This window comes from Thunnus thynnus, chromosome 15 (genome assembly GCF_963924715.1).
Source record: "Thunnus thynnus chromosome 15, fThuThy2.1, whole genome shotgun sequence".
In the NCBI taxonomy this organism is placed as follows: Eukaryota; Metazoa; Chordata; class Actinopteri; order Scombriformes; family Scombridae; genus Thunnus; species Thunnus thynnus.
The window spans coordinates 7,358,187-7,377,947 of record NC_089531.1 but is presented as its reverse complement, the minus strand read 5'-3'; the positions used below and the strand labels follow the sequence as shown (position 1 = coordinate 7,377,947).

Here is a 19,761-nt window from a genome sequence, read left to right as displayed (position 1 = left end):
GTGAATTTTACCTCTTTACCTCCTAAACTTGGGAGTTAATTAACGCCTCTAACTTCCTAAAGATTTCTCACAAACACAGAACTCACACTAAAGACAACTTGCAGCAGGGGTCACAAACCTGTCTGTCGTTGTATCCTAATAGACTGCAAAACATTTAGAAAATTCTGTCTATCGAAAGGAGTAATTTTGTTAATTTTCAGCAATTACAATTAGTTTGACATTTTAGGAAATACAGTTATTTGCTTGTTTGCCTAGTGTTAGATGAGAAGATGCCATTCATTTCCACTACATATGGAAACAGCTAGCCTGGCTTTGTACGAAGGTAAAACTCTTCCATATTTCCCCAAAAGGTCAAACTATTCCTTAAAATGTTAAATATATTTTGTTGATGGAACCAATCAAGAAATGCTAGCTTTCCTGCTAGCCTTGTGTTGGCATGGCAACAGCATGATTAGCTAGTAAACTGGGATGAAAGAGAATTTAAGAAAAAAAAATGGGAACATGATGTTTTGTTCATCAAGCATCAAGCATTTGCAGTGTCACTACACCAAAAAACGCCTCAAAATTCAAAGAGGACTACACTTCACAGTTTAGTTGAAGTTTGCATTAAAGGCTCAACATCCTTATAAGCCTCACAGCTTATGGACTTAACTCAGTAACTCTAAAAAAAACATATTTTCTCCCTCTGGACAAACAGTTTAGCTAAACACAACCTCCGTCCGTCTCACTTTTCCCCGGGAGGAAAATACCACGGCAACCAAATATCTGGCCGGTCATCGGCGCTGACCTGACAGATGGGACTGGAGGTTTCTCGCTGCGATATGTACACTTCTGATAAGGAGAGAGAAAACATGAGCAAAAAAAAAAAGTGACAAAGTCTGACACCTACATAAGGATTCAGCTTATCTGAGGGGGGACAGGAAATGAATGTCAGGTAGTACTTTGGGAGTTTCAGCCCAAAATGACATAGCTATCATTACACATGATTTCCTAGGAAACTATTTCTTATAATATATACATATGTATAAAAGAAATAGCAGGTAATTTAGGTGTTGGCCAAAATGATATCACCTCCACAGGCTGGATATGCTGCAGTTTATAGGTACTGAAGTACAATTTTCTGTTCTTTTCCACAAAAAAACTAAAATTTAAAATGACACAGAGCCTGAACACTGACTCGCAATTTATTGAAAACAATTTCAAATACTTGAGCTTTTTGGTTGGTTATTTTGTTGTTAATTTCAGTCAAGCATGAAGCATCAAGTGAGGTGGGCATATTCTCTGATTTTGTCATGCAGCAGCTTGGGGAATTAATCCTTCATTTTACCCCCTTGATCAATATGAATCTTTTTGAATCAACACTTGACATCTTCTTCTATCTTCTGTCAAAGAGGTAGGGGGATTCTTTGACAGATCTCAGTATCACATCCGTCACATGGCGAGCTTTCACTTCTTCTCTTGAGGTTTTCAGTCTCGAAAGAAGCAAAGATGGAAGCTCGGCTGCTATCCAACAAGACGGGGCCTTACACAATAAAAAAAAAAAAACATCTGTGTTTATAAGTTCTGTAATGTTGTATTCAGTCACAAAGCTTGATTTGGATTGGAAGAAGAGAGAAAAACAAACTTATTTCCATTCAGTTTCACTTTGTTTAAAGAATTTTCAATTTCCCTGAAATAAGTCACAGTCTGTCAAAACCAGGCAAATCATCCATCTTGTTTCACCACAATGCTGATTGATGAGACATCTGTAAAATATGTTGTTTGGCAGCCCACTGAATATGTTGTTTGGCTGCGAAAAAAAGTAATCATCGAAATCATTAACATTTAAGAGCTTTCTACCTATTTTAAGAAAAACAAGATTTAATAGCAAAAACAAGACTACATGCCTGGTGGATGCCAAGATAAATGTTCCTCTAGTCTCAAGTCTCATAACGGTCAAAGTGTGAACATCAAGAACATGTTAATATTGTTAATATTGTGTATCTTGATCTTCCATCATATTTAAGAACTACTATAAGACATTTCAAGGACTCAAAAATTTCAAGCCGTATGGATAAAACATGATATTCTTCACTAAATTAGACATTATAGAGACTCCAGTATTTACTCCTGTGCAGAAACACTGGTGAAATCATCGTAAACCTCTGATATATGAAAACAAATCTATATCGCAGTGTTCTTCCAGGTTTGGCTGTTGATCGCAGACTGACGTCTGAAAGGAGCTGAGGCATCTTCTTGGACTGGGCTGATATATTTTATTAATTACAAACTAGATATATCGCCTCGCGGTTGTATGTCTCTGCCAACCAGTTAAGTTGCGGTTTACATCCATGTCTGTCCAGACTCATAATATTTGTAATGGAGACTTTGAAGGAATTTAATAAAAGGTAGTAAGTGTATTTTCTGGCAAAGTAGAAGTTATCACTAGACTGACATATGATTCCAGTGAGAAACATGCTGTCTTTACTTAGTTATGGCCAAAAAAACGTGTTTTGTGAGGTCACAGTGACCTTGACCTTTGACCATCTAATTCTAATCAGTTCATCCTTGAGTCTGAGAATATTGGACTCAATATATTGAATATTTTTTTCAAATCCAGATACTTTAAAGGATTTTCAAGGCCAGTGAGTAAGTGTAAGTTTGCATACTTTGATTTCACTTTCTACATCTCTTCAACGTGACTGTTGCAAGGTGAGAAGTTAAACAACTGGAGGCTGCAGAGGGAGTGTTAAGATTGTTGAACAATTGTGCATTTCTAGTATTTTTCTAACACATTAAGTTACAAGCTGTAAACGTAAGGCTTGACTTGGACTTGCCCTTAAAGACTTAGGACTTTAATTGGACTTGATCCAAAAGACTGAATAGCAGCTGTGCAATTTTGACAAACAAAAACAACAGAAAATAGAGAAAGTAGGGAGGAATTTACCACCAAACCAGGATAATCAAACAAGTTAAGCTGAAGCTCCCACTATTGAGACATAGTTTTGCCCTCATTGTAGACAAAAGGAAGCTGTAAGCTGTATTCACAAATGCAACACCTTCTCTCTTTGTTTTTCTTCAGCATCACAGACTGACACATAAAACATAACTGTTTACTGACTTTTGATTTAGATGGGCATCTAGGCAGGAGGAAATGAGAGCCTCAATGACTTTTCCCAAAAAGCAGACCGGTTAAAATTGAATTTATTGGAGAAATGAGCAAAACAGGCATACATAAGTGCCTTTGTCTGAACATCAATGTTAAGGTTACCATCAAAGATGAAGTCTAGCGTCTCCGGCTGGCAGCATTAAATCAGCTGATACAGTGCCACATTCATTTACTCAGCAGACACAACAGCATTTTGATATTGAGAACTCTTTAGATCCAGTTCATTAAAGAAATGTTCCAGTATTTGTAAGCGACTTGAAATTTCTGTTTTAGTTTGAAATAAGTGAGTAGAAGATGACTCTATATGCTGATAAGAGGAAGGAAAGCTGAGCACCACTCACACTTGAGAGCTTTGTACACACAAGAGGCCTGGAAATTACAGCAGGATGAAACAAGGATGAATAATAGATATAATCCAGTTTCATTGACAGTCGAAGTTAGAAGTACTGAAACTGAAATTCCTCTTTAAAAAAAAACAAAACTTTATTTGGTAAATACACAAGCAGAAAGAGCCTAAAGAAAAGTGTAAACCACTTTTCCGTTGCTAGGAGCCCATGTCAATCTGCTAAATTCTTACCTCTCAGCTGTTTTCAACAAAATAGTCCCAAAATGGACAGTTAGCTAATAGAGCTGGTGAATATTGGAGAACAGTGGAGCACTTAGCAGCTAAAGAGTCAGTGGAGACCATGATCAGACGTAAAAAGGAGAGTGAATATTGGACTTATGTTCACCAGGAGGACAGACACATGAAATAAATGCTGATGTAACTTCATGTCTGCTGGATGAGTTAAAAGGCAACTGTTTACTAACAACTTGAAGAACTCACTTGAAAGATGATAATATGTCAACATTAGGTTCACAAATTTGTTTTGTTATTGTAAATTTGAATTACTTCTGCAGTTGTCAGGTGGTACATGGACAGATTTCAAGATTTAAAATTATGATTTGAACAAAACAAAAAACTTTATCAACATACGGTACGAGTCAAAAGTACTTTCTTATTCAAGAGAATGGGAAGATGTGTCCAAACTTTTGACCACTACTGTAATCTGTGTTTAAGTGGAAAATAAGCAATCAAATTGGCCGACCAATTGGTATGAGACTATTTTTTTTCCTTTCAGATTATTTTTGTGGCATGTTCCTTTAATTTGACAGATGACAGTGTAGAGAGAGAGACAGGAAACATGGTGATAAATAGACGAGGGTGACAAACCATTGACGTTGCAGTTATGTAGCATGCGCTTTGCTTTAACGATTAGGCTTGGGGAGCTCTATAAGGGTAATCTTAAGCATTTATTTGCACTATAACCAATAAACTACCAGATAAAACAGGCTGGCTCCAAAGAACACGCCTCCCACTGACCTGAGTCATCATGAAAACTGGTTATCAATCAATCTATCTATCTATTACAAGTGGTAATAGATAGATAGATTGACAGAAATGTGGTTCAAACTTCAAGCTTTCACCACACATAAAGAATTCCAAGATCACTGTCTTGTATAAATATGCAGAAACATGTTGGGTGGTGTCGATGAAGGGGCGCTTGAGCTCAGCTGGTGGAGCTGTGGGGGTCAAATAAGGTTGGGAACCACAGGGATACAGCTAGGACTGCGAAAAATCTGAAAAAGAACAGAATTAACCTCAAACTGTTTGTTTTTCCTCCATCCTGAACCTTCTCATCATCAAAAAAACAAAATAAAAAAACCCCAAACAAAACAGCTGGGACTGGCTCCAGCCCTCCATGACCCTCTAAAGGATAAGTGGGTATAGCTAATGGGTGGATGGAAAAAAAAAAAAAAAAGCAGACATTTGAAACGAACGGGCATTCATATGGACATGCATACCCAAAACCTGAAATAACCTGGACCAAAACAAACACAAAAAAAAACAGCCATGACGAATTACATCCCTATATATAGCACAGAACATTGCAAGAGCAGCACAGTGGGAGACATGGAAGGTATCCTGAAAAGCAGGAAAGCAGGACAGCGCTGCGTTATGTAAATTGGTTACAGACTACAATGAGAGCTCTTCTAACCAGCGTTGGAAGAAGGAAACTTCAGCCACATCTGCTGGAGTCTCAGCTGGCCTGGCAGAGGCTCGGCTTTAACTGGATTAACAACAAAAGCCGAGCTCAATAACTAATAGGCCGCTTCTTCCTCCTCTCTCTTCCTCCTCTCTCTTCACTCTCCGTTCCCCTCTATCCCCCTTTCTCTCTCTCCCTCTCTCTTTCTCTATCTCGCCGTCAACCTCCTCCTTCAGAGTGAAGCAGAGAGATAATGCGGAACACTTTCATGCCTTCTGCTGAATTAAACATGGAGGGAACAGCTTGTACTGGGTGCTAAAGCTGAAGCAAAGAGAGAGGGAATTTGAAAAAAAGGAGGATATATACAATTCCGCCCCTGCACAGGGGTCCCTGGAGTACTGCTGAACATTTCTTTACAATTAAAAAGATCTGTCGCTGATAGGCTGCGCCGAGGAAAGCTAAACAGGACAGTCTTTTTTTTCACTAATTGGCTGGGTTGAAAAGGACTGTCAATTGTTGTTTGGTGGAAGCGGCCAATCGCCGAGCAGAGATGTGGCACAGCAATCAAAAAAAATACTCCTCTGAGGCTTCCTTCTTCCCACCTCCAGCTTTCATTGTCGGAGCTGTAAATCCCATCTTGCCAATCTCTTATTCCTTTCACATACTCTCTGTCATCTTTACGCTGGAGCCAACCAATTGGACCCACAAGTAACAAATCTGCCCATCTCTAACTCCAGACTCGATGGTGAATAATTGACAGTGTTTCAAATGTTCTAGGTCTCAGGTGGTTTACAAAAGAACAAAAAAAAAAAAAAAAAAAAAAAAAAAACCCTCGGTGATGTCTTCTCAACTTCTCGGCGGGAGCTTGAGGTTTCAGTTTTTCTGTTCTACCTCTCTTCTTCGTTAACTCCAGATTTCTGAGATCTAAGAAGAAAAAGTCCCCCTCTCTCCCTCTCTCTCTCTCTCCCTCTCTCTCTCTCTCTCCTCCGGCCTATTTGATATTCCCCAGATGGAGCATCAAGCTACCACCCTCGTCCTCCGTCCTCCTCCCCCTCCCTCTGTTCCACTCTCTTTCCCCTCTGACAGAACCAAGTGACCTGTTACAGTGTCCTCTGCTTAGCATGGGCGCTACACTCACAGCAGCAAGGACAAGACTTTTACAGGGGTTGCTTACAGGATTGCAATCTCCCAGAGCGTACGACATGTGAGGCAGGCCGGCGGGCTAAAGATCAGAGAGGGACATTTGTAACGAGCATAACCCTGTTTTTGACTCACCGGACAGGCTACTGGGACAGTCACTGCAGAACAGCTCTATTCAAGAGAGTGATATCTTATTTTCCATATTTTTGTTATAACTCTGTTGAGCATTTGAATATCATTAGATTTGTTTCAAGGTTGCATTTTAACCTTCTTCTTTAGTTCCTAGACACAAACAAGCATTCGTGACTTATTTGGGAGGTTTTAAGATCTCTCTGTAGGCCTTTTTTTTAATCCTTTATTTATCCAGGGAAGTTTCACTGGGAGGCAGCCTGTCTTTCAAAGCTCTAATAAGATATGAACTCCAAAAATGGAGCTAAATAAAAAGATCAAAAAAATTCTGAAGTTTCATTGCTGATGTTACATCTTTACTAGCTTTAAGATTCAGAGTGTGTGGCCTGATTTTTATCATTTTTGCTGACTCCATTCACAGATTTTTTTTTATCTGACATTACATTTCTCGCGATTACAGAACTTTTGACTTGTTTATGGAAGTCGATTTTTGCGAGTGAACTCTTCAATGGTACTGCACAGTGGGCAAAAGTGTTCTGTAGCTTCCAGGTGTGATTGTGTGCAAGGATTTTAACGTGAAGCAGGTTGTTGATGTGAAAAAGTGAGTGCACTTCTTTCCAAAGTTAGCAAAACTTAAAAACACATTCCTGCAGCAGATCTGTATAATATCCCAGAGCAGGTGAATTATACTGTGTTGTGCTGTAAAATGTGCTGAGGAGAGAATGAGATGTGGGTGTCTGATATTTATAGGCTGATAACATGGCTGAGCTTAATTAATTACAAGTTTTTCCACAGAGAATAGTTTCAGAAATGTCTTTTTTTTTATTGAAAATGGGTTGTGCAAAACAAAAGTTATGACTGATGATGAGTTTTCTCACTAAGAGTACATGCATGCTACAAGACTCTGGAACTAATTAGGTGCCAAAGTTGCAATCACAGTAGACTGTTAAGAATTATGGCACTGCAAAAAAAAAAAACCCCTGGAGAAAAGATGTGCTGAGGCATTCAGTGGCCAAATGGAGGGTAAATGTGCTGGAGAGGGATGAAAGTCAGGGATTTTATGTTTTTTTGGGTGAAAATCATTAACATTTAAAGCTCCAATAAGAAAATGAACTATTTTTTATTTGGAGAAATAAAGGATCCAGTATTTCTAACATAAAAAAATTACTGTAAACAAAATCAAAGTTTCAATTTCTAGATTGGACACCTTAAACCAGAGGTCGGCAACCTTTTTTTAATGTTTTTAAAAAAAAAAATCACAGACCGGAGTGCCAGTCCATTTTCATAATGAGCATTTGTCTACTTATTTATTGTTGCTTGTCTCCCCGTCTAGATTCTGCATGCCAAAGGACCTGCACTCTACACACACACACACACACACAAACACATAAACTTTATAGCTGCCCTCTGTAGCTCGGTTTTTGGCGGCACACAGAGTTGTAAACACATTGCTTTGCTTCCTGTAGTGGGCCACTACCCTCTTGATTAATTCAGCTTTATCAGCCGTAACTTTGATATTTTTCTTGTGCCTTTTTGTTTCAACATTATGTTTTACACTTGAAATTCCACACACAACATTTTCACAGCAGAGTGCACGCAGCTCGGTCCTTTTGTGGAATAAATCCAAAGAAAGCTAGCTAGCTATCGTATGTTTTCACTACCGCTGTGATGTTCTGCTCATCTGCAGGTCAGTAGGGCTACGATAGTATTATTATGACAGTATTATTTTAAATCAAACTGTTCATTTAGTTCACCATTGGGATAGATTTTATATTTAAAATGTTATTTTAATTTAAAAAATGTATATTAGAGAAATACTTTTTATTGAATTGCATTGAATTAATGGCCTTGTGTGCCACCGGGGGCGTGCGTGCCGTAGGTTGCCGACCCTGCCTTAAAGCTGGAGTGCGGGACTTTTACATATAAATGAGCGTCTGTTACATTCAAGCCCTTGACAAAGAGTTCACACAACGCTGATTATGCCGCCAGATAAATCTCTTTGTATTTCACAGTAAACTGGAGTTTTTAAATCTGGTGTCTGTGGTGACTTTCCCTCACTGGTGCACCACTTGTGATGTGTTTTACATCAACCAGCAATGATTGGTTGGTGACTGTTGACCAGGGCGGACTGTCCTCGGTGCCCCACCACCCGCATCACGTTGCCACGGCAGGGATTGGCTCACATATAAAGCGTCAGGGGTCTGCGGCGATGATGTCGACAGTGTTTTTGTAATTACTCTCACTGCCAGGAGGGGGAGACAAAAGTGCCGCACTGCAGGTTTAAACCATATATTTCAGTCTAAATGGGTCCTTTTTTGTTCATTTGTGAGTCTGAATCGTGGAGCATGCATGAACCCTATGGAATAAATACACTTTGATACTTAAATCCAAACTGTACTGTAGTGATACAATAAACAAGTCCTACTACATGTGACACGTGTGGCAACAGAAGTTACATTATGGCTGTTTCTCAGTCGTTTTGAGATTAATTGGCAACCTGTCCAAACGCACTGTGAGTTATGAAAATGTCTCCACTGAAATGCATTGGTAACATAGCAGATATAACTGTCTCTTTTACAGAATAACAGATTGCACAGTGTATAATGTTCAACAACAATCAACAACAAGGGATCTGCTCAGGACTCAAAAGGGGGGGGGGATAAGAGCTGGAACCGGATTCTTTAGCACACACACACACACACACACACAATGAAAAATAAAAAATCAACTGACTGAGCTTTCAATTTATGGACAAGTAAGCGTTCAGACCTTCAACCCACAGAACACAAGTTACAGTAAATGTTGGGTAATAACATCTCGATTATTATCACAATATATTCTTATATTGTAACGACACGAGTCAATGAAATGGGACTTATAATATGAAAGCGTTTTCTGCAAACACTCTGACCTTTCCGGTGCCAAAGATGATATAATCCATAAAGATTCCCTTAACAGATCCTTTCTCATAAATATTAGTTGTGTAGACATTTACAACACCCCCAAAAATAATGTATGTAATTATGCAAATTATGCTAAACTGTTAATATCACACGGTTTTATTTGACTCAAAGTACTCTTGACTTCAAAATGACTCCAGCTACCGACGTTAAACATACATCACACAATTGAACACAGTTTGTCTACTTAGTAAGTAAGTCTGTGGTTGTAATGTGATAATAGTGAGCTCTAAAGCAGAGGATGTGCTCAGTTCAGCCGCTGAAGCATGTAGCACCGGTCTTCTTTTATTTCTCTTCAACTGTGGCCTTGCTCATCATGTCTTTTGTTCTAGCTTTGGCCGGCTATCTCTTCATCTACAAGGAGGTTTGAGATTTCACTGCCAAAAGCCTCCCTCTGTCACCTCACAGCCACACTGACATAAAAAAAGACAATTCAACACTTAAAAGACTAGTGTGGAGGATTTAGGAGGATCTACTGGGCTGAGATGGAATGTAATATTCTGATTTATGTTTTCATTATTGTATAATCTCCTGAAAATAAGAATGGTTGTTTTTTTGTTACCTTAGAACGAGCCCTTTATATCTACATAGGGAGCGGGTCCTCTTCCATGGAGCCTGCCATGTTGCACTGCCATGTTTCTACAGTAGCCCAGAACGGACAAACTAAACACTGGCTCTAGAGAGGGCCTTTCGCAGCCACTGTAGGTTCTCCTACATGCTTGGAAGGGGGGGGGAAGGGGCTATCAGTTGGTTGCAATTTGCAACCTCACCGCTAGATGCCGCTAAATCCTTCACACTGGTCCTTTAATTTCAAAAATTGCCCGTTTGTTGCTAAAGAAAGAAATGAAGGGTAGGAAAAACCTGAAAAAAATCAGTAAGGCAAATGTGTAGATTTTTAAAAGTCAACTTTTGAATCAATGAAGTCTTTGTGAATGTGACATTATTTTAATGTTTAGAAAGAGATCTCATTAAATACAAGTGAAACTATCAAACCCACTCTGCAGATGCCTCACTTATTTAAAAAAAAAAAGTGTAGTATGACTTGTAGTTCTGCAGTGTACAAGGAACAATGGTTTGGGATTTCATTTAGACCCTTTTCACATCCTCTCTTGAAATGTGGCTTGGACCGTGTTCTTTCTGTCCAATCAGCATACAGAACACGGAATAATCCGGCACATAGCCTAAGAACATTCTGCGGGACATGGAAAATGAATACATGAAATACAGCGGCCTCAAACAAAGCCGGTGAATATTTTGCCTCGTTGAATGCGACCCAGATAAGAATATAAATACGAGTTATCCTCTTCTCCCTGCACACAGTCATCGCAGCACTCGTCTAAGCCGCCCATTATGTAAATAAAGAAAGAGCAGAATGAGAAAGAGATGTAATGTGTGTGGGACAGAGTGGCAGCAAAGCATAGAAATAGTGCAGGATGCACGTGGTACAGAAAGAAATGAGACAGAAAGAGAGAGAAAGGAAGTGAGGAGAGACTTGAAGAAGAAAGGATAAAAAAAAAAAATAGAGTTGGAAACAAAGAAAAGCACATCTTTTTTTTTTTTTACCCATTATATGAGTCATTACCGACCCAATGCGGAACTGTGTGAAACCCCCAAGGCTCCCGGTGCATCTTTTCCTTTGCGAGATCAACACTATTACACAACAGTAACAACAACAACAACATCTACAATAACAACAATAACAACAACTGTGCTATAGTGAGACGGCGCCCAATATATAGATGATGCACATCATTAACACCACAGTCAGCCACATATTAGCACACACTGTTAAGTCTGTTATGTTACTCAGTTTAGTGGCCCTCGCTCCAGCAGCACCCATCAGGAAACCAGTTGGTGTCACAGGATGGGGTGGGAAGCCCCCCCCGAGTGACTGTAAGCCCAAAAAAAATCACTGTGATGAACAGAAACTCCGTCATCAACATCCATCATCACGATGAAGAGTTTGGCCTTTTTCAAGTTTTAAAACGATCTGGGTGAAGTGTCAGGCATGTCAGAGGAGCTAGAGTCTGCAGCACAACATCCACAGAAGCTGTTTGGACAGTTTTATGTAGAGTTGATGTTGAAGTATTTTCTTTTTTTTTATTATTATTATTTCGACACAGGAAGGCAATTTTTTGTGTAGTGGTGGTTTTTTGGAATAGTGGGTTACGGTGCTTCCGGCTTTGCAGATTATGTTTTTTTTTTCATAAGATATATAAAATACAAACAATGTAGTCACTCAGCACATAATAACACACTTGCAAAGCTGAAGAAACAAGAACGTAGCAATAAGCAGCGCCGCATCAAAGTTGCCGTGGTTTTTGTTCTCTTTGCAAAAAAAAATCCCCCCCCCCCCCCCCCCCCTCCCAGTTTCTTCATGTTCGGCTGACACTGAGGATAACCTGTTTCCATTATACAGTTAAACACAGTCACATATTCAGCCACAGTTTACTACTGCCACAGTTTCCCTTCATGAGCTTCAAACCAAACCTTTGTTCTGGCTTTCCTCTCCGTTCTTTTTCTTTTAATCCTCTTTTTATTAATTATACAGTCAGTGTCAAGCAGAGAGGATATAATAGATGGCATCTCTTCAATCAGGTTGAATGTTAAGCAGGTAGGTGTTTAGCTGATGGACGCGATGTTGATTTATTTGGTGGTGAGAGGGGTAGGCTCGGACTCCCCTCTTCCACCACTGCATCTCCTTTCACTATCATCAACCCTTCGCCTTTTCTTTTCCTGATCTCCCTACTCAGACGTAGATGGCAGTCCGGGAAATAACCGAGCCGTCTCTCTGAGACTCCATGTCGTCGTCGAGGTACACGTCCATTTCTTCCTCGTCGCCATGGCCTCTGCGGACGTGATACGTTGGGGGTAGAACGTCCCCGCCTCCCCCGACGCCTCCGAACCTATCATACCGCTCTTCGTCTTCCTCCATGCTGTCATCCAGGTCGAACTTCCTCCTCTCACCCTCGTCGATCTCGCCGCTAAGGAGGATATCGTGCGCAGAGGGGGCGTTGACGGTTGAGGTGTGGTGGAGGTGGTGATGGTGGTAGTCGTTGGCCTTTTCCGTTAGAGTCCCCGCGGTGTCGCATCCCTCCCGATACGTGTACATGGGCCCGTTGTTGTTTGCGCCGGTCCCGTTCTTGCTGTTGTTGCCGGAGCCGCTGAAGAGCAGGCGGGCTTTGTTACCATAGTCTGTGCCATTGCTGCCGCCGCTTCCCGTCGCTATGGAGTCCCCGCTGCTCGGGTAGCCACGCCTCTGTTGCCGGCGGCTGCGGGTCAGGAGAACGGCAATGAGCGCAACAACCAATAGCAGGGCCAGAAGGGAGCCGATCACGGCGCCCGCCACAACGCCGGCACTGGACGGGTCCTCCAAGGCTTCTGCAGAGGGGATGGAGGGGTTGGAAGGAGGGATGGAAAAATGGGTGGAGGAAAAGAAAAAGGAAGGAATTGATGGCTGTTTTTAAGGAAGTCTTGCTCAGTTTTGGAGGAGGCAGAGGTATTCACAGTTCTTCTTGTAGTGTAAGTGTGCTGTGGTGATAGTCTTCTTCTATATGTGTTACAATCCTCTTACAAGTGTGTAGTAATGTTCTTCTCAGTGTAATCCCTTGGTAAGGGTGCAGTCAGTCATTGCTGGGATCAGGCTGAATGGGACTCATTCACTCTCCCCAAATGGCTCGATGCGCTGCATTTTGCAGACATTTTGCTCTATACACATGTCTGTCCAGCTGCTGGCACTTCAGTTTTTGTCACCCTGCCCCCCTTTGACAGCTGGGTGAAAGCCTTTACTACTGTAATGATCCTTTGTTCTATACTTCATGTTGGTGTGAGCCAAGTTTGCCTCGCCACTCTTGTTTCAGTCGAAGATTGAAACAAAAAAAAGAAGAGTCGGGTTTACAGCAAAGAGCAAAAAAAGCTGTTTGTCTTGTGCCTCGTGCTTTCTTTGCCATGGGTTATAGGTATCAGCCCAGCAGAGACACACAGACAGACACACACACACACACAGACGTACAGGACAGACAGTTAGAGAGGTTATTTGAAGAGGGTCAGTGGAAACTAGCACACAGTCGCGTCTGGAAAGTGCCACAATGTTCAGCATCCCTCAAGCCCTCCCATTTTTACCCTTCTGCTTCTTTCCCAACCTCCTAATTACTCACTCCTCATCCCTTGTCATCCTCCCATCCTCTGCTTCCACTGCTTCCTCCCCATGCCTCTCTTATCGGTCAGCTAGTCAAGCCACAGGGCAAAGTGATCGCCTGCTGTCAACTCAGGACCGAGTCCAGATCTCACTGATCAGAAGTGCACAAAGATAAAAGGTTCACACTGCGGAGCAAGACTCATGCCAGGACATTTTTAAGAGGATTCTCTGCAGGAATATGAGAGAGAAAAGAATCCTGGCTCAGATAGTGTAGGATTTGTACAAGTGGATTCACGCTGGGCTAAAAAGAGGAGAAAAGAAAGTGTCAAACCAGGCAAGGAGAAGTGTTGAGCCTATAGTGCAGAACTTCACAAAGCCAGCTAATGTTTTTTTTTTTTTTTCCTGTGAATTGGAAGCTGATTTTTCTTTGGGGTGCAGCAAGGGCAGCGGAACGCAGAACAGCAGGGAAATCTGAACCCTTCCTGTTTTATGCAAATAACAGCGAGGATCTGCCAGCACTCCTGGCAAACACAGCAGTGAATGCCAATCAAACAATCTGAGCCTGGCTGAAATGAACACTTTGTGGGGGTTACGTGCCAGGGCAATATCAGTGAGGGAATGACATTTTTTTCCCTCAGCGAAATCACATTGGACATCAAATAATGATCTGTATGGCGCTGACGAGTTATGCTAACAAAACCAGTGGGGGGGTGTCGCTATAAGTAAGCCTGGATTGAGAGTCTCTGATTCATACAAATAGTTCATTCTGAGGGTGTAGGATGAAAAAAAAAAGAGAGGAGATGAAAGAGGATGAGAATTGACCAAGAGGAGAGAAAATGAGGAAGGGTTTTTTTTTGGTAGAGAGAGGAGAGCAGCGGAGTCAAAGAGAGGCGAGTGAAGAGGAGAGGTCTCGGTTTGATTTCAAACACTCGCTTGCTCTGGTTTCACATGGGGATGCAGGAGGGTTATGCCAGGGTGAGACAGACGGATTGGGGGAATGAGGCGGGGCTCTTGGGACAGGATATGATGTCTAAATTAGAGGACAGTGTCTGGTGATATCTAACTGAAGTGACAGAAGGCATTAAGGATGATGAATCCAACTTTCCATGTCCTAGTTTTCACTCTCTGCAAACTTACAGACATGGAAACACATCGTGTGGGCCAGAATGTTATTTATATTTATTGTGTCATTTATATTTTAAGCATTAGTGGCATTTATCAAGTGCCTGAGTGAGAGACAGCTGGATAATGGCGTTTTATGGAAGGTCTTTGGTGGCTGTCGTCCTGTTAATCAAGTGCTTAAAAATCTATTATTCTGTATAGGCTATAAAGAACAATGCTCTTACAATGGCCCATTAGAGCTGGCATGGCCATTTTTCAATAAGTCTTCAGTCACATGCAGGAGCAGCCTGATTTTCCTCTCCAATTTGCCCTCAAAGTGCAAAGCTGAGTGATGATGACTGACATTTAAGAAGAAATTATCTTGTATAAGGAACTTTGTTGCCTGTGTGGCGACAGGAAGGCAACAGCCTCCTCTTTGTGTTAGTGAATGGGGTCAATGTGATAAATGAAGCTAGAATTGGCTGCTGACCATAAAACGTGGACACTGGATGTCCTGGTGACTCATTTGGCAAAGGTCAATGTTATGTAACCATTTTTTTTACCCAACCCAACCACTCCCCACAACATTTTTTTGTCTTTCTCCAAAGTTAACTCTCAAATGAAAGCCTAGTTAGCTGCCACTTGTTCAATAAGTAGCTAACAATTAACTATTTCAGATTCAGAAACACTTTATTGTCAATCACAAAGCAGCACACTTCAAAATTCATGGCAATCCATCCAATAGTTGTCGAGACATCTCATACAAAACCATAAATGTCAACCTCATGGTGGCAGAGGTATGTTATCAATGTATCTATAATTTTGTCATGCTGGTTTTTGACATCTGTAATTTTGCTATCTTGGTTTATTCTGTACATGTATTACAAATCTGTCCGTCCTGGAAGACGGATCCCTCCTCTGTTAATCTTCCTGCGGTTTCTTTCATTTTTTTCCCCTGTTAAAAGGTTTATTGGGGGGAGCTTCTATGCTTGAATGCTGTACAGACTGTAAAGCCTCCTGAGGCAAATTTGTGATTTGTGATATTGGGTTGTATAAATAAAAATTGACTTGACTTGGCTAGAGGAAAAGTCAGGGGATCGCAAAAGTCAATAGCATTCATCCTCAAGGGACCATGAATGACTGAACAAAATGCTACGGCAATTCATCAAACAGTTGTTGAGATATTTCAGTCTGGACCAAAGTGGTGGACCGACTAACTGGCATTGCCATCTGTAGGGCCAACCTGTCCAGATACAGCAATACAACAAAACATCCATGTAACCTTAAAGGAAGAGTCAGTGATTCTGGAGAAAGATTGTTTTATACACTTTTTGTCAAATTCAGTGAATATCTCACCCTGGTCTGTTAGCTGTCTGTTCTCTGTGTGCGCTGAAAAAAGATCTGGTGTTCATACACAACCCTGGCTCCATAAACAGGAAACAAACAAAGTGGCTTGGACTGAGCCACATGACACTTCACCAGCCAATCACCAGGGAGAACTCATCAGAGCAGCTGTCTGTATGAGGACATGACAGTGTCCTGTCTCCAGCACCCATTTTGGTGGGGGGGCAGGCTGGCAAACTGGAAAGAGAGAAGCTGTGGCCAATTCACATAGAAAGTGTTCTCTCATGGATCAGATACACTTCCATTTTATTAAATGTATCAATCCACACTGAATCCGAGACAGTCTCATGGAGACCCCCCGTGTGTTTTTACGCTCCAAATCTATTTCTTTCACATTTAGTGAGGCATAATCTTAGAAAGCACCTGTTTAAATCACACAAATATCCCCCCGGATGTGTGTTTTGAACTTATTAACCGTATCACTGAATCAATAAACACTGTCAATTTCTTCCTGTGGAGCCGGCATGCAAACAATTTTGGTTAAATTTCTGCTGTCAGTCAGTCTGGTGATGACAGTTTGACTGGCCGCTGTCCTCTCAGCCAGCCAGGAGCTGCAGCTGACAGACAGCCAGCGGTGGAAATTAACAGAGTACATTTACTCAAGTACTGTACTTCAGTGCAGTTTTGAGTTACTTGTACTTTACTTGAGTATTTCCATTTGATGCTACTTTATCCCTCCACTCCACTACATTTCAGAGGGAAATATTGTACTTTCTACTCCACTACATTTATTTGACAGCTTTAGTTACTTTTCAGTTGAAGATTTGACACAGTGGATAATATAACAAGCTTTTAAAATACAACACATTGTTAAAGATGAAACCAGTGGTTTACAACCTTTTGATGTCTTACAAAAAGCAGTGTGTAGTCGGGTCACATTTCACATGTCTATGAGTTGTTAACAGCTCCACCAGATAGTGATTTTTCCCTCTAAACTTCTCACATGGTTTCATTTCAATAAATGTTCAAATGATCCAATATTTCACCAAAAACCCAAGATTAGAGACAAACTGAAAACAGATTTGTGTATCAGAACTTTGTTTTTTCTTCTTTCCTCTCGCATTAATCATCTCACGACCCCTCAGATTTATCTGGTGACCCTTTGGAGGGGCCCGACCCCTAGGTTGGGAACCACTGGGCTAAACTAGCTAACTGTATATAAAGTAGTTGAAACTAGCTCCACCTCCAGCAGCTACAACAGTAACATGCTGCTCTAACACTGATGCTTCACTATTAATAATCTAATGATGTCATATATAATAATATATCAGTCAGAGGGACCAAACAACTACTTTTACTGCAACATTTTAACTACATCAAGCTCATAATACTTGTGTACTTTTACTTTTACTTGTAATGGAGTATTTTTACATTGCTGTTTTGGCACTTTTACTGAAGTAAAGGATCTGAGTACTTCTTCCACCACTCCAGATGGTTGATTCTGTGAACAGAGACGCTGAATGCAGGTCGAGTGAGAACTGGGGAGGCTGCAGAGCGGCGAAGAGTGTGGATGGACTGTTGTGGTCACGAGATGGAAATTTTTTCCACTGATGATAATGTGTGAGAGGAACAGACTCTACAGCTGAAGGATTCCACCATATTTTTCTTTTGGTCGTTGCCTTGGCAACGAAATATGGTGGAATTATTTGTTTGGCTGTTCAGGTCAAATATCAACAATCTTTCTCCAGAATGACTGATTCTACCTTTAACCAAGGAGAACCCTGTAATGGGGTTTGTATTTGGCAGGATGTAAAGTGAGATGGACCCTAAGCCTTGGCGGAGACGGTCGGGGTTAAGTTAAAACCCTGGGTGGGAATATCCATCAGCCTGAGAGAAGAGGCGGTGGGTGCGCTTCCTCAATCAGAGCCAATTTAAGGCATGACCATGTCTTGAGTGGCAAGTTAAAGGTAGGTCAAGTTTTAATATGATGTCAGACCAAAACTAACTTTGACACAGATTTCATTTTTTATTACAGTCCTCATTCGAAATAAGCATATTATATAGAGTATAGTTAAGCCCCCATGTAGATCAATGGGCTGTGCATGTCATGGCACATATACTCATCATGACACCACATGATGTTTAGTGCCTTTTCAGTGAAAATCTAAAAAGGCATCTATGTATAAAAAATAGAATTTTTGAAGGTTTCTCCAGGCGCTCTCTGACATTATTCATTACAATCTAAAGTGATAATGGATCCTAGATGAGCTGTGACAAAAATGTGCCAAATGTATGATCAATGTCAGTGTCAAAACCTTGTCAAATGCCCTATGAGATGCTTTAGTAAACACTCTTCTGTGAACATATTTTGCCAAAAAAGTAAAAAAAAAAAAAAAAAAAAAGAAAAAAGCAGAGAGACTATCGTTAGCAAGAAAATAGGCCATGCTTGTCATCCTTATTTCTCATCAACAGCAGCAGCCTGCCTGCATTAAGAAGCACGGTGATAAATGTCATAGAGAGAGGCAGGGGAGCTTATATCAGTCTCTGTATTAGTGTCATGTACATGGAGGAGATTAGGGGGGAGAGAGAGAGAGAGATAGAGATAGAGAGAGAGAGAGAGAAGCAGTAGAGACACATGGAAACTATCCATTTCTACTCCGTTACATTCACTGCGGTAGGGATAATCTAAATGAGAAGATTTGGGATGTGGGGAAGCAAGGTAGAAAAAAAAAAAGAGTTAGAAGGGGTGAAGTAAGATAGAAAAACAGAGTGAGGAAAAGAGGGGGGGTAGAAAATAGTGGAATCTAAATAATCTCTAGTTGATCTCCTTGGTCACTTTTCTCATTCCTTTTTCATTGCTTCTCAGAACCGAAATCAGGCCCGAAAACACAGCGAGCTGCTTCTAAAGTCATATAATAAGCCAGAGGCAGTGGCTGCAAAAGATCCAATAGGAATTCTCATTAAAAGCAGCTTTTGGTCACGGACAAGACGTTAAAAAAAAAAAAAACATACCCATGAATATATTCTAAACATCAAAACGCCTGAGTTGAAGACAAAATACAAAAAGGACCAGACGTTTCCATGACAAAGACCACCCACTTAGACAGATGAGCTGACTCCTAACACAAAAGTATTAATAAAATATGCCTTCATTCTTTTTATTGTATTGGATTTCACTTAGCTAAGCACCTGAGACAGGGGGTGTATAAACTGTTTTTTATGTGTTATTGAACAACATTTCCACACTGAGCTTCTGGATCACCATTGCTGAGTGCATAAAATGTCAGGAAAGTTGCTCGAATAATCCAGTAAATACTACGGATTACACACACAAATATCAGAAATAGCATTGTAAATTTTGTTTTCAGTTGCTCACTAACCTGTAGAGCAAAGTGTTTCTAGGAAATCCAACTCCTACACGTAACAAAATCAATTTTACAAGTTGAGCAGGATTCTCAAAACGCAAGTAACTGTAATATTAAGGTAAAGGTCAGCAAGTAGCTGGACGATCTTCTAGTAGAAGAAAAATGGCAACAGCAGCAAGTTTTCTTCCAGTAAGGTTACACTGAAGCCCAGTATTAAAAAAATATATGGATATCTGTATGGATATGGTGCTGCTGAAAACTGAAAAATCAAATCCAGCAGTACAAAAAGTTAAATTAAGCTTAATAAAGTTAGCCAAGTTCCATTTTACCAACTAGCTATTGAGGTTATAGCTAGCTTTATTTAGCGAGGCTGCTGACCTTCCAGGAGAATGAACACCATGATCATGAA

At 40.7% G+C, this 19,761-nt stretch overlaps 1 protein-coding gene across 3 annotated transcripts in view; it reads right to left on the bottom strand.

Moving 5' to 3' along the window:
- pvrl2l (PVR cell adhesion molecule related 2 like) overlaps positions 1 to 19,761 on the bottom strand; it is a 296,803-nt gene that overhangs the window by 107,561 nt on the left and 169,481 nt on the right. Inside the window, exon 7 of one of the 3 annotated variants that reach the window (XM_067612167.1) lies at positions 7,280 to 12,785. The exons of the other annotated variants lie outside the window; for them this stretch is intronic. Coding sequence (XP_067468268.1) covers positions 12,154 to 12,785 — 632 coding nt within the window. The 3' untranslated portion in view covers positions 7,280 to 12,153. Of the gene's footprint in view, positions 1 to 7,279; positions 12,786 to 19,761 lie in introns of those variants that run through there. 3 annotated transcript variants of the gene reach the window in all.